Genomic DNA, 16,077 nt, shown 5'->3' with positions numbered 1-16,077 from the left:
CTGCCCAGAGGTGGTTTCTGGTTGAGCAAAATACCAGTTCTTTATCTGTGTGAGAGGAGCAGCCAGAAGCCCTAGAAAAACACTCTGTAGATCGCTGCCATACTAGCCCCTCATTTCAGCTGCCAGCTGGTGGATTTGGGGTCTGGACAGCGGGTAGGGGCTCAGAAGAGACTGGAAGAGAGGGAAGAGGATCAGGTACTCTGGTACATGCCAGCACTGTTATATTTTCTCCCTTTTCTTCCTTTTGCATTGAAATCGGGCCCGTGGCTCATGCCCTAATAATGCCTGAAGGCCTCCAGAAGGCATGACAAAGTCTGAGAAACAAGCTCAGCACCCTGCACGCCGTGACGTGGAGCTCGTTCCAGCCCTTCCTCAGCAGGCGGCTCTGAAAGACAGCAGCCTTTTCCACAGCTTCTTCAATAGGAAGCGGCCTAAGGGCATCCTATGACCTCACACTTGAAGACTTTGTCTTTCAACCAGAAAAGACTGAAACCCTGAAAATATCACCATGGAGCCTGAAGCAAATAATACGCTTGCCTGCCCCCTCAAAATCATCAATCCTTCCGCTGCCTGGCTGAGGAATGGCTGCTTCCTCCCAGCGGCCCCTGCTTTCCCTTCAAGCCTGGAGCCGACAGGAAATCCATTCTCCTCCTGTGAGAGACAGGAGATGAATTTTCCGCAATAGCTCTCCTAGCAAGGCAGAAAATAGAAAGAAACAATAGAAACCACTTTCTCAAACAATAGGAGCTGCTGAAGAGCAGCTCACCAGACGCTCGGCATCACCCAAGTCCTAAATAAGCTGGAGTGGAAACAAGCCAAGGACCAGTTAGCCATCTTGCTAACGCACTATCCTGCCTCAAATAAAAGTTCTAAACCTGGAGGCACTCTTCCATTTCAAACAACAGGCAGGAGAACTGAAAATATGTATATTAAAGAGAAATTATTCTGCATTATGGGGTGCCTCCCCAAAAGCTCTTCACAGCATCACTTCATGCTGCAGTGCCATGGCTCACCTCTCCACCCTGGCAGCTCCATTGAGGTGAGGACAGGGGACTGCGATACTGGTTTGTTGCAGGTGGATGGATAGGGATGGGTGCAGAGCCTCTCTTTCTCCATCTGAGAAAGTTTTCTGCCTCATATTCAGGAAAGCGCAGTGGAATATCTCACCTGTTTGTGTCTATCATGCAAGATAGACACAAGACTACTGCAAGACTACTCCTGCATATTAAAGGAACATTATTTAGGTTATCTTAATTAATACTTTAATCACAGAATCATAGAATAGCTAGGATTGGAAGGGACCTTAAAGATCTAGTTCCACTCCTTGCCATGGGCAGGGACATCCCACTAAATTAGGCTGCCCAAGGCCCCATCCAACCTGACCTTGAACACCTCCAGGGATGGGGCAGACACAACCTTCCTGGGCAACCTGTTGCAGCGTCTCACCACTCTCATGGTGAAGAAATTCTTCCTAATGTCCAGTCTAAATCTGGCCCTCTCCAGTTTATACCCATTCCCCTGGTTCTATCCCCACAAGCCTTTACTAATAGCCCCTCTCCTCTCTTCTTGTAGCCCCTTCAGGTACTGGAAGGTTGCTATAAGATCCCCTCTGAGCCTTCTCTTCTCCAGGCTGAACAACCCCAACCCTCTCAGCCTGTCCTCGTAGGGAAGGTGCTCCAGCCCTCCAATCATATTTGTAGCCCTCCTCTGGACCTGTTCCAACAGCTCCATATCCTTCTTACATTGAGGATTCCAGAACTAAATCTTAATCTAAAAACTAAGATATGACTGGGTCTAATATAAAGAGAATTTTCTCTCTCTTTTTTTTTTTTTTTCGCCTTTAAGCTAATTTTTGGCTGGCTCTGAACTAATGCAATGCTGTCCATTTCTGTGTAAGTCAGAAATTCAAAATTACTCCAAGGAAAAGTTAAAATCACTTAAGCATTGTTGCCCTATGCTGCAGGAGAGAATAATAGAAAATGGGAAACAAGTCTGAAAGTAAACATATTTTGGCACATATTTCCCTTTAAATGCCCAGCTAGCAACCACCTCTCCAAAGACGAAAATAGCCTACAATAAGAACATCACTGAGGTTTCCAAGGGTCCTCCTCAGCCAGCATGGTCCCAGAAGTCACCATGCCCACTGCCTCCAAGGTGGGAGAATGCACATTGAAAATGCCTTACGTGCACTGACCACCACTGAAATGCTGTACCTTTGACAAAATTACACATGGCCACATCCTAATTTTGCTGATCATGGTCTCGATTGACACAGGTGGAACAAGGATGGATGGATCTGAAGGTCACTGTCGTGCTGGTTGTCAGGATGAGCCCATCATCTCTGCTTCAGTGCAAAAATAACCACCCAAGATCTCTGACCAAAACACCAATTCTCCCCAGCCCAGAGCAAAACAACAGGAGTAAAGATGGTATATACACAATTGAGAGCAGAAGAAAGCTGCTTTCATTACCATGGGCAAAATTCTGCTGTTGCAAACCTGCTCGAGCCTTTCACCTGAGCTTTCTCTTTCCTAAAGATGGCATTGGAAAGGGGAGGGGGAAAAAAAACCCCAACACACCAAACCAAAAGTGAAAAGCAGACATATCCACCTGGAATGCAGTTCATCAGCAGGAGATCTCCTCCACCGTAGCCCACAAGTGGCAGAAGTGGAAGTAAGGAAGGTTTCAGCCAGCGTCAGCAAAAGGTTATTCCTTGTCCTCCTGCATTGTGCAAAATGGGGAGGCTCCCGCCTGCCAGCACCCCTCACCAGCTCCAGGTGTCTGGGCGGTGCTGGGATGTCCTCCACCACCCTCCGCAACCACACCTCTCCCTTCCCACAGCCCTCCTGACTCACATACGGCTCCCACTTTTCTTGAGGAACAGCCCTCAGCAAACCTTGAGGAGAGGCTGAGGCTCCCCAGGGAACTGGGAGCCTCGCCCGGAGATTAATTTAGGCAGGTGAAACCTTCCTGGCACTGAGTAGCTCACTTCTCACTTTGCTTCCCACCTGCCATCACTGCTACGAGCCACAGCTGCAGCTCAGGAGCTAAATACAGGGCCAAATCTGTACTACCTGTAAGGATCTTCCTACTGCCTCTCCTTAAAATGCCTCAGCAAGCATGTTGCATGTTCCCACTGCCTCGGAGACGAGGAAGGAAAAAGCCTCAGAGACCCCTTTGAGATGGTACTGGGGCGTTTCCCTTCTCAGAAGGAAAGCAGATCATCAGGGCACAGGAGGGCCAGACAATAGGTAGTGATATCTCATCCAACATGCTGGCATCCTGGTGCCCCAGGATGCAGGCACCGAGCTCCACTGGAAGCATATGCCCAAAAAAATGCTGGGTCTAATCAAGGAAGAAGGAAAATTCAAGTGGGAAAGAAAGGAAGAGGAAAGGTGTCTCAATGGCAGAGGCTTCCATGTGCTGGAGGCAGGGACTAGAGTCAGGCTGGGCTGTTGTTTCTGCAGCTGTCTGACCCAGCTGGTAGGGACAGCTGGTGCCGACCTCCCTGGTGCCCTGGGATAGGACTCAGTTTCCCAAGGGTAAGTAAAATTAGGCACATAAAGCGGTCTACTGGAGCGGGATGTCTCCCTCTCCAGGCAGCATGGAAGCTGCAGAGCAGGCACCCCATGTGCTTTCAGCACAGCTTATGAAAGAATCACCAATTTTTTCAGCAGGACTCAAAAGTGGTTTGTAGTCCATGCAGGGACCAAGCTGGAATCTGAGCAGAAATGCAAGAGGCTGCTATCATCAATGACCAGACCTATGTGTGATGAAAAGCCTAAGCCTCTCTCCATGGCAGGGATCTATAGCCCAGTAGCCAGCATGATGGGATGATTTCATGCCATGCAATGTGCTTTCCCCGAGGCCATGCTTTGGACGACATGGTGGAGCAAGAGGAGCTGGTAACCCTCCAACTTCAGCTTTGTCTCCAAATGACTCTTCCACTTAGTGCCAAGAGAAATGAGAAACAATGCAAGCCCTGGAGCCTTGAGTCAACTGCTGCAAAACTGTTGATCTCGGGGTTGCATTGCCCTGTTTCTGCCATTTGCATTCGCCACTATGTTCTCCAGCAGATCAACAGACCCCTCTTCTCCCTCCTTCGTTAACTTCCTCAATATCCCTGAAATAAGTGAGCCCAAGTCCACAAACTCTTCTCTCTGCTGACACAGACATAAAAGTATCCGTGGGAGGAAGTAAAACTTTGAGTCCATATTTGAAAGACTGCTCTTCAGATACGGAGCACGAGAGGTGATGGAGAAATCGGTACACTCCAAATGGGCTGAACCAACAGTCCCACTGGTACAGACAAACAGTACTTTTCATCTCTGTTTTCTTACAGTGACAAAGAGTATTTGGTCTAGAAAGGGGTTTTGCAGTAACTTTAACTCTTCCACAATCTTCCTCCATCGCCCCCAAGAAAAAATTTCACACCACTAACTAAAAAAGTGGTGGTTTGCTGCCTCACATCCCCCTTTTCAACAGTAACAAGGGAAATAAGAAAGAAGAAAGGAAAAACTCACAGGAAGAATATAAAATGGAGAAAAGGGAGGAAAAATGTAAGTTTTGCTTTCTCAGTACAGTAAAAAAAAATATCTCACATAAAATTGAAGGCAGGGGAGTGACTCTCAAAAAGTAAAACTAAACTACAAAATTATCCACAGGATATCTTTTACAGAACTATCTGACACTGCTTATTATTTGCTTCTTGCTCTTCGTGGCATTGGAAGCTTTGAGTCCTTAATTGTGTAATAGGGAGAATAATATTTGAAGAAAGAAACTGATAAAAGTAAGATAATGGTATCTAGAGGAAAGAAAAACTGCACTTTCCCGATGCTGAACTGAGTATGGTCTCTCTTTTGTGGGCAAGGCCCTGAATTCTCTTACAGTTTCCCCATTTTTACAGGTAAAAGGCTTCCAGCACAGTCAAATACTAAAATGCAATTGCGCCAACAGGGAGGCACTTTGCCCTCTAATTTGCAACCATATAATCACCCTAAACCCACAGTGGAGAGTGGAAAGGGGGCTATCATCTCCATGGAAAGCAAATATCACAGCCAGAAATGTAACAAATCAGCAAAGCAGTAGCCATCTGCAGCCAAGTCGGAATGAAACTTGCAGTCAAACATTTTTTAGTACCCAGGGAATTGGCAATCTGTGCAGATAGTGGGAGGCAGAGAGGCGGACAGCTGGGAGCTGAACAGGGCAATGGGATGCCTTTTGCTCTCCTCATAAACAAGGACAGTCTACCACACCATCCCTGCTTTGTGCAGGGTAAGCTGAGACACAGCATGACTGTCCAAGCTACAGGACCTGGACTGTCCAACTCTTGGTCCAGATGCATAGCTGACTAGTGCTCCTCATCATACTGGGGTGACAGCTGAGCACCCACTAGCTGTCTCCCTGTGGGAAGGAGACACAGGAGCTTGCTTTCACCCAACAAAACCTTCTGTATATCACGTCTCCCATCTAGGTGAACATGGACAGACCAGGAGGGTGTCCTAGGAGTCATTAATCTCTTAGACGCTTTCCCTTCTCCATCTCCATGCCAGAAACAGACTCAGCATCTTGGATTCCCCAAACCCTGCTGTGGCTCCTAAACCATCAGGGTGTAGGGAGGGAGAGATACCACTCCTCCTTCAGGACCCATACAGGCCACTACCAGGGCTGGATGGCCCTTTAGCCTGATCTGCTGTGGCCTGGACATGCCTCATTTCTTCCTTTCTAGCCCTTCACTGCAGCATGAGATTTGGGTACCATCACCACCCACCTCTGCCTACGGAGCAGTGGCTGCAAAGGCTTCTGCAGCTCCCTCATGCTGTGGGTGACTTGTTAGCCAGTTCTGTACGCTTCCTCTGCCATGGCAAAGTGACCTGCAAAGGTAGTTTCTCAACTCCTGGGCTCAGATCATGCCTGTATTTAAGGAGAGCATCACAGCATCGCTGACAAGTGGGAGTCACGGGCTGGCATGCATTGACTTTCTAAACCAGACTTGACAAATGCAAGCAGCATGGGCAAATCCCGTGCACTCATAGCCCAGCAGGCAGACTCACTCCAGCTTGGCTGAATTAGGCCCATAATAAGCAAGCAAGATCATAACATCTTAAAAGAAGGATTTAAGTACAAACATCTGCCCTGCTGTTTTTTAATTAAGACAGTTTACAGCTAAGGTATTCATCTCAGCAATACAAGGCTCTGTCGCAGAAATGCCATGCGTATTCTAATTACGGCAGCTAGTTTATTTAACAGAGTTTGACATTGTTTGACATTTAGCTGAGTCACCTTGTTACTGGGTAAAGCAGCAAGGGCTTTTGAGCAGTTCAACAAGAAAGGGGCAGAGATTCAATATCAAAAGTAGAACATATATCATAGAAATTTTAAATTAAATAAAGCTGAGGTCTATTCTCTTTCAGCAGCTCCCTCTTCGGGACATCAAGTCCACCTAAATATTCCCCAGATATAATTCTTCCCCTCAAGGACATGCAGCAGTACCATCTCCCTCATGTTCTTGGAGGGTAGGAAGTGTTGCAATCAACATGTGGGATCCTCCACAAATATCACCCACCTATACACCAGGACATCCATCACTAAGAACTGTGCACACTGAGCATCAGTTACCTGCATTCAGGCAATGTTTTTCTAGGACAGAGTAAAAGAAATGGGCCAGTGATTGTCAATACAGGAAGAACAACCGTTAACTGCAGACAGATATTTTCCTACATCACCTCACCTAAAGCCATTTGCATTCCTATATGATGTTGTACATGGATCACAAAATACTTTCCAGCAAGAAAGGCAAACCAGAAATAGTCATCCTCATTGTACCAAGGTTTCACAAAGTCTACAAGTTTGTAGGCAGCTCAGCTAGAAAGAAAGACCATACTTGGACTCTTCTCCTCAACACAGGTTGGGAACGGAGGGTGACACCCCCTCCCCCTGACTGTAGAAGGTCTGGATGCGGCACAAAGCACTGCAGAGAGCAAGCCCCGATCCTGGGGCTGCTTTCCAGAAGGCCTATGAAGGCTGCCAGATTGTTGTGCTGCCCTACTACCATTCCAATGCTTGCATCACATATTTGCACCACTGGTTTCCAAGTCCCTGCGTCCCTCTAGCCCTGGAGCTGTGCTCACCACACGTCTGGAGCAGCTGCTCTGACTGCAAACAGTGTCAGGGACTGCACTATGCTCCTGGAGAGGACGAAGGCCTCCCATCCCAGCTTCTCTATATTGATCTTTAGAAGGAACTGGGATCTCCTTTCTATAGTTTAAGATAGAATGGACCTTTTAATAGGCTGAAAATACTCCATTTATCCTGACAGGCACTGAAGTGAGCCAAACTTTAAACCAACAGTCAGAATCATGCAGTCAGACAATAGAGAGCTGGCCCAAGCATGCATTTCCAAGAGCACGCTGCAGTCTTGCTCATCTCCCCAGTACCATCCCTGCAGCTACTGCTGGACGAAACTGGGCAGAAGTGTATGTGATACCCTGAGGAGAGCATATCCATCATGTCCAGTCCCTCTCTGAAAGCCGTCAGAGGGACAGTGGATCATCAGAAATCCATGTTTGCATTTAACCTCCTTTCAGCTTCCTTTATATCTCAGTGGTAACTCTAATTATTCATTCCTTGTTGTAGAGTAACAGTGTCTGTAGAGCCACAGCATCCACAAATGCAGAAGACAATGTCTCTGGTCTCCAGCGGCCTCCCAGTTTGTGGCCCAGTCTCAGGCTGTCTTGTTGCGCCCCACAAGCACAGCCCCCCCAGAAGCCATCGAACTCCTTCGTGTGGCAGGGGTCAAGCCAATCTGAACCTGAACAGCTGGTGCAAGATCTCCTGGGAGCACTAAACACCATGCCAGTTATTTTAGGAAGAGTTGGAGGTCTGGTATCATAAGGCTGCACATATGAGCTCCCAGGGAAAAGACATTTGTTAGGACCAGAGGCAAAAAGTACTAAAGAGAGTGTCTGGGGAACTGCAGTCCCCAGCTGCTCTCACCCATCTTATTTAGGACTTTCCCCACTGCAATACCTGGTAGAAAAGGGATGATTCTTTGCTTGGGGTCTTTCTGGCCTCCTTCAATAGGGAACTTGTCCAGAAGCTGCATCTGCAAAGGAAACAGAACAAACGTCTTAAAGGGGAAATATAGACTGTCTGTGAAGGGACCAGGGGATCTCTTGGTCTGTGTGTGGTTTAAAAGAGGATTAGCAAAGCAAAACAACTGCAGGAATCCCTCTGCCTTGTTAGAAGGGAGCCTGTACTTTAAAAGGTACAATACAGTTCACTCCAAGGAAGGGAGGGCAAGTTTCTGGCAGTGCAGAGGAACTGGGATGGGGCCCAGGCAGACATCTGAGCCTGGCCTTGCCACTGTTCTAAAATTAGGCTCTCATCCTTCATTACAAAACACACATCTCATCTCTAATCCACCTCCTGCCCACATTGGTGGAGACACAGTTTTTACCTATTCCTGTGACAGACCACCTACCTGGCTAAAAATGCTGTTCAAGCAACCAGATTTAAGGTTATTTAATACAACACCCACTCTGCCTTCCTGCTGGCAAGGTACAGCCCGCTGCTCTGGTGCAGTAAGAGCACTCATGCTTTCCCAGGGAGAGAGAGATGTGTTTTGGGGAATATCTTCCACTACAGTCCCTACTTGGAGGACAGCAGCTGAGAAAGAACAGCAGGGCCTCAGAGAGCAGAGCATCTGGGAGGACACCACCACCACTAACGGCCAGAAGGCACAGCTCCTGGTGGGTGTGCTCTCAGCCCATGATGAGTACACTTTAGCATATGGTTATGGACTACCTGAGCTTCATGCACATCAGCTAAGATTTTGCCCCACCAGCTCCCAAACCCTGCCCACCACAACTACCTGTTTCTAACACCCCGCCCCCAAAGGCTGATGAGGCTCAGGATCTTGTACCGCAGAGCAGACAGATAACCAGCGACTTTCTACAGAAGCGAGTCTAAGAAAGCAGCACACTGAACTGATGTTCCAAAATAAGCCCTATGATTTCTCATTGGGTGATAAGGCTGAATGGACAGTGCCACTGAGGCTGAACACTGACCGAGGGGCCATGCACAACTTTAGCCAGAAAGGAAAGAAGCACCTGCTCCAGTGGCAGCTTCATAGATCTGCCAAAGAGAGACCACTCGGAGTCCTGAAAACTGCTCAGGAAGTTTTCTCACTGAGAAAAAACTCTCACCCCTCCCATGCAGCCTCTGTACACTTTCGCTATCATTCAGCCCATGGTGTTACCAAGATAAATACCCAAATCCTCGTGTTCTATTTCATTTTCTCCCACGTTTCAGATGTACAATGTAATGCTCTATGTCCCTGTTGATCCAACCCAGAAGTCCTGGCTGCCTTGGGCTGGAGAAGCACCAAAGCTCCTGCTAGCCCAGTGACTCATTTCCAACAGACTCAGAGACACGTCTTTCAACTCACCATCCACAGGCCCTCGAAGAAGGTAAGGAAGAAAGCAAGCAGTCCTTTTACTTGATCTTGCAGGACCTCTATCTCCTCACCTGAACTGGATCTTTAGCTCAATACAAATATCTACAGTGGCAGCAGAAACTGCAGAGAGAGGTGGGGGTGTTATCAATCGGCATTTAATCTCACCAATGCTACAACAGTGAGAGTGTGAGAGTTAACAGAGGTTTTGCTACCTCAACAGCTTTCCTTTAAAAAATATTTTTTTGTTAACATGGGGAAAAAACAGTTGTTGTTTTTTTACTGTTTTTGTTTTAAGCACACAAAATCCTCCTCTTCCACCACACATAACATCTCCAGCGTTTTCACCATGTGGTACAGCAAACCAAAGATCAAGAGGAAACTCAGGAGTAGAAGAAACATCTGTGCAGGGAAGTTAAAAGATCCCACATGTTTCCCCATCAGGGAGTCAGCCTGGTAAATAAATAGACCGTGGCTTTGCGGATTGTTAGCAAAATCATTTTTCTGCCTACAGAGAGACGTTTTTTATTGAAAATGGAAAATTTTGTTTTCTTGTAGGTAGAGCTCTGGGTGCCTGAGGTCAGGCACAGGCAGGAGTTTTGTTCAAATAACAAAAAAAAGGGGGAGGAGGGAATCCCCACCGACTGACTCAAAGCTTCCCTGTTGCTACACTTTTAGCCAGGAAGGTGATTCTCACTTTACTACACAGCAACTGATTCAAGCTGGAACCAATACAGTCAAGTTCCCATGGTTATTCTTGGAGTTAGATTAGCTAGGCTAATATAAGCCTTTTTAACCACATCAAGAGAGTCACAATGTGTATAACTTAGCACTATTTATCTAAAGGGTGGATATCAGCAAAATAGATACAATAAACTACAGCTAGAAGAGTTTAGCTAAATTTTCCTAGACTATATTTTCCGCCCTGGCTCTTGCCTCTGCTGGGAGGGTCTGGATGGCAGAAACCTGGAGGAGAGGCAGAGGCACTTGGGAGGCCACTGATGCAACTCATGGGGACACAGCCCGTCCTAACATAAAATGCCTGGGAAGCCAGAAGATTTCTCATCTTCTTTGATATATGAGACAATATCTCAATGGGCAACATGCACATGTATGTGCAAAACTGAAGACAAGAAGTGAAGTTGCAGCTCCTCAAGAGGCCATACAAGGTCGGGCACTCCTGGAGGTGTGTGACATTTCAAGCCTCTGACCCTAAATGAGACTTGCTGCTGGCGTGTGGATTGGTCCCTCGACCAACAAGTTGTATCTGGCACGTGTGCTGACCCAGCAAGATAGATAGGCTGGTGGTGGGCAGCTGTGCAAGGAGTTCTGGAGGAGACTACTGGCTGAATCTCAAGCATGACATGAGAAACCCAACACACCTAAAAAGGATACGAGCAATGACATAACTGCAGCCCAGGAACTATGCCTCTGCCTCTTTGCCCAGCAGTTCTCATTGATGCCTAAAAAAGCACTCCCAGCACGACTATGTTTGCACCCATGAGTACTAACGACATGGAGAACTTGCCACACAGACTGGAAGGTAATGACTGCTCTTCAGCTCTGCAGCACAGGAAGCCCTTCAGGATGTTAAAGCCAAACAAAGAGCAGTAGAAGCACAGAGCCTTCCTCGGCACTTCCCTGCGTCCAGTTCTTTCATTCAGAGCTACACCCAGAGAGCAGGGTGCAAAGCAGAAGACAAGGAAAAGATGGACACAAGGTGAAAAAAACAGTAATAGGCCTGAATGAAACATTCCAAATCTCTCAGCTATGATGGAGTACCCTGAGCCAATGCTTAACAGCCTGGATCAGATATAGACACTAACCATGGAGATAAATGGAGCAGCCAGGAATGAAGGGAGCAAAGGGTTGAACCACAGAAACTCCTTCTGGTAGTCACAGCTCTTTCCCCATGCAGATGGTTACCAGCCAAAGACCAATAAATAGTTTTTTACTTCACTTAATTAGATGTCTGCAGTGCATCTGAAAGTTGAAATTTCTTTAGTCTGTGACAAATGTTTCTCCATGGAAGAAAATTATTATTGTTGTTATGGCAAATATATGTATGATGAAACAAAAATCCTTCACATAATGCCTCAGTTATTCTGTTCAGACATGGACAGTCTCCACAAGTGTTCACTCACATCTTTCATATATGACATTTAATTTAGGGACAAGATTTGATGAGTAACAAGGTCACCCCCTGGCATCTGGAGTAAAACCATCCCAATACCCAAGGAAAGAAGGGCAGTCTCATTAAGAAGTCCCAGAGGATGGAGTTTGCACTGCAGCTGGCTTTGAAGAGACAAGAAGACACCAGCAGGCAATGGATTTTAGCAAACCTAGAGAAGCTCATGCTCGCTTCATTTGCTTACAAGCGTTAGTACATGAATCCCACCATAAGGGAGCCTCCAATTCCAAGACCAATGCGATTAGCAGAAAGAAATCAGTTAGTATGTGACTGTGTCATCAGGTGGGGGCTCTGTTTGGAAACAGGGAGGTTATGTGGAAACCAGGAAGTGAGTTTCCCACCCATTCAGGCACCACGTCTGGAGTCAGGCTGAACAAACACATCCCACTCCTGCTTCTGGCACAACAGATTCACATCCACAAATAATGCCAGCCAAAACCACCTCCCCAGTCTTTGTCTTTCCAAGCTGCTCCAGGTTTGCGAACAGTATCCTACATAAGTCCTGCACAGTCCTGCCTTCTACTCTGAGCAGCTTTCATCTTGTTTCTGTGCTAAACTCAGTTAGAGGATCTGCTATAAACCTTGTGGTGCAGATTATAACTTTCTTACAGCAGTCAGCAAATGACCATGCAATTAATTCCATTAAAAATCAAAGGAATTACTTGTGTGAGTTTCTGCTTATTAAAATGAGAGCAGGATCGGAGCACTGGTCCACTCTGCTCCTTAGTACTCACATACAATCATGAAATCACTTGATTTGCAAGAATGGAATAGGAAGATTTCAGTGGTATCGACTCTCATAACAACTGTCTTTTTTCTTTGAAGTCCCAGCTTCTGGAGAAGAATTAGCATTCAGTGTAAAAAGCAGTCAAACAAAATCAACTCTAGCTTTCATGGTGCAAAGCGCAAATTTGCAAACATGACCAAAATTCCCCAGTAAAGTTCCAGAAACTGAAAGGCAAATAACAGAGTCTCCATACTTTTGTATAAACATAAGGAGCCCTAGAAGCTGCTTCACTCCTGTAAATGGGAAATAAGACATGTAGCCAGTGTTGTCACTTACAGCTAAGCTGTTAGTTCCTTCTCATCTCTTCTGCTTCAGATCTCCGTTACCTAAGAACACAAATATGCCATGAAGAAAGAGATGCTCTTGCACACAAGGACCTTTTGGGTTCAGCAATAACCAGCTGATGGCATCTGTGGTCACTTCACATAAGCTCTGCTGTGAAAATAAGATTCGGCCCCTGTCTGCCTTGCAATGATATCACCTAATAAAAAATCTAACGAAGAAAATCAAGTGTTGCTTGAGATGCTACAAGAAGCATCTCTGATGATAAGAAGCCAAGCATCTTCCTGATAATTAGTTACTTATTACATTTTATTTATCTTGGTTAGACCTCCATAAAACAACATTTCTTTCCATTACAGATATAAGGACTTACAGCACCTGAGACTAAAGGTTGACTTCTGTTTTGCAAGAAAGGCTTTTACTCTGCTGTAGGCCAGCCAATGTGGAGGACATGAACATATAAACTGCTTACTGGTCTGATCCTGTGATATTTTCCAATGGGAACTTTGTTCCTGATACAGTCTAAATATTTTGGAAGTTTGCAATCAAATCTAACTCCCTGAAATTAATCCACTGAGACAGTTAACTGACCTCTACCTATATCTCCAGAGACTCCAGACGGAGTTTCCTGCTGGGCTGTTAATTCCTCCCCTTCCTTCCTTGCAGCAGTTTTAATTCTCCCTCAGTCAGAAGACTGAACTTCTCCACATCTCTTAAAAAGAGCAAATTAAGACACCTACATAATCTTTTATCAGACTGCATATCTTGCTGGTTCCTTTTCATGTGGATGTAGGTTTGCCATTTGGACAGATAAAATCAAAGCCCCTCAGGAGGTCAGCACTGCAATCATGGGAGGTTTATTTTAACACACAAAGACTTTGAGGATGACTTTCATTCAAACCCCCTATTTTGGCAAGCAAAACAACATCCACTACTGCAAAGGGCTGCAGGACTCCAACCTTTTGCAGAGAGAGATGGAGCCTCACTTCTTTTCCACGGTATCTAATTTACTTTCATCCCAGAGAAATAGTGGATGAAAATCAAACCATGACCAAGAGACTGAGAGACTTCTGGAAAGGTGCCCCTAGAAACCTCAGCGAGTTTGCCACCTTAGCTTCTGTCCCTCAAGTGATCTCAAGGCTATAACTCTTCCTACACTGAATGCAAAAAAAGTGTATTAGCTTCCCATTACCCAAGTGTTCATTAGAAAATGCATTTTTCATTAAAAATCGGGCAAATCAGCAGTAACTTTAATTTAGCCACTGCTGGACTTGAAAGATAAAGCACATGAGGACAGTTAGGCACCAGTCAGATGGTGATCCCAGGTCTCACAGATCACATCTCAAGAGGCTGATGTGAGCTCAGAGTCCCAAGAATGAAAGAGAGTCCACAGCCAACTTACAGATGGGGCAAAGGAGACGAGGCATCTATACACGTATAGGATTGTGTACAACACATAACCCCAGCTGTAAGACACAGCTGCCAGAGAAACTGGAAGAAAAGCAAAGGTGCTACCAGGTAACCAAAACTGGTGATGATGGATCTTACACTCGCAGCAGGAGGGGTTCGTGGCTTCTGCTAATCAGAAAAGGTTGAAAGTCCCTGATGTAGAGCATGAAAGCTTAGATGAGAAGCAGAGGTAAGATATCAGAATAGAAGAAGGGTTATTAATTAAAACCCTGAGGAGCAGCAGCAATTTAATTTCATTTTGAAGTCGGAAACCGGCTGTGCTGTTTGCCGATGTGACTGATGGTTACAGCATCATGAGCTACATTTTAAGTTAGAAATGGTGTGATCTGCAAGAAAGCGAAAGGCTGGAATCAGGTTGAATTATGTTGTCTGCCAAAGTTTTCCCATGAATAAACCTCTCTGGTCCTGTCTCTGCTTTTGCATCTGCAAACCAAGAGACAGATGAAATTTAATCATGAGCCACCAAGAGCAGGAATCAGAGATGAAATTTTGAGGAACTACACTCTTCTAAAATCAACAGGACAGAAGCAAATGAAAAATTATTATCGGTGGTTTTCAGATATGCTTATCCTCCAATTTGTGGGTTTATCCATCGGCAGCATATCCCAAATGCTGGTTAACCAGAACACCCACAGGGGTCTTTCACTTAAAGAAGATTGTTAGCCATCATTTCCAGCAAACTGATCTCATGGTATTTGGTAACACATTAGCATTTAAATGACAATAGGTGAGAACAGGCAAGAGAATCGAGAACATGAGGGCCTTGCTCTACAGATTCACCTTTTATATGCCTGTTCAGAAAAGATCGCTTCCTCAATGGCTGGTTTCAGGACAGATTTTCTGCAAAGCGCCCATGACATAAGCAGAAGGACCCGATTTACTCCAGCCCAGTACCATACTTGAGATCAATGACAGAAGATCATGCATGATGGGGAACAAAGCCACTGCTGTTAGGGCAGATCCCTCTCCAGGACTGCAGGACTCTGTTGGAGGATTTCCCCTAGATGTGGCTCAAATTGAACGTCTTTCTTTTCCTCCTCTGCTTCACTCTCTCACAGGAACAACAAATCAGTTTGCTCGCACAGGCACAAGACAGCAGGAAATCTGCCTAACTCTCATCCCTTCAAAATTAGCCAAAACAGAGCTGTTCTTGAGCATAATATCAATCAGCAAAGTTCGCAAGAGACCTGGAGATCTTTGAGTGAGGTCATAGAAGACACTGAACATAGCACAGCCCATCTGTTAGCCGCTCACACGCATAACTGACATCTTATGCACCAGAAGGAGATGAAACTCCATCTCTTCCTAAAGCAGTAACTGGTTCCACAGTGCAGCAGGAATAATTATATCAGGCACACAGTGACACTAGCTCTCTCCTAGGGTTACACGATGCCACAGCATGCAAGAGAAGTGCATCAATTCAATCCCTGAGAAGCAGCAGCAACTGGCTTTCCTTTTGCTTCTAAAGAAAAAAAAAGAAAAAATTAAAGCAAAAACTGTCCGGGTAACAGGCTGATGTGCCTGACAATTGCAGCACTATAAGATATGTTCTGAATTAAATATAGTGCAATCCGTGAGAAAGTCAAACAAAAGCAGGAAAACACATATAAAATAAAGAGGACAGACATTTACAGCATGGTGTAATCCCTAAAGGGAAAACGCCTCTCTCGGGGCTGAAAACCTCCACCAGAAATCTTGGAAATCTTACAAACCTCTCAGTATCCAACTAAAACAGCCGGGGAGGAGGAGGGGGGCAGAGACTGGGGGTCTTTCCCCAACACAATCCATCAAAAGAGGGAATACTGTTTCCTAGCTGAGACATTTGGTATTTTTCATACAGAAATGCAGCTTTCTCTAAAGGCTCTGCAGAATGAGCCCAGCGTTTGTGGCTAA

The 16,077-nt window shown here is 45.7% G+C and overlaps 1 protein-coding gene across 4 annotated transcripts in view; it reads right to left on the bottom strand.

The window, feature by feature from the left end:
* SH3PXD2A (SH3 and PX domains 2A) overlaps window positions 1-16,077 on the bottom strand; it is a 253,653-nt gene that overhangs the window by 169,997 nt on the left and 67,579 nt on the right. For all 4 annotated transcript variants that reach the window (XM_054071937.1, XM_054071939.1, XM_054071938.1 and 1 more), the window contains exon 3: window positions 8,029-8,104. In XM_054071937.1, the coding sequence (XP_053927912.1) occupies window positions 8,029-8,104 (76 nt within the window). The remainder of the gene's footprint in view (window positions 1-8,028; window positions 8,105-16,077) is intronic.

This window comes from Cuculus canorus, chromosome 7 (genome assembly GCF_017976375.1).
Source record: "Cuculus canorus isolate bCucCan1 chromosome 7, bCucCan1.pri, whole genome shotgun sequence".
NCBI classification, from domain to species: domain Eukaryota; kingdom Metazoa; phylum Chordata; class Aves; order Cuculiformes; family Cuculidae; genus Cuculus; species Cuculus canorus.
Note: the sequence above shows the minus strand (reverse complement) of the source record. Positions and strands in the feature narration are given on the sequence as shown.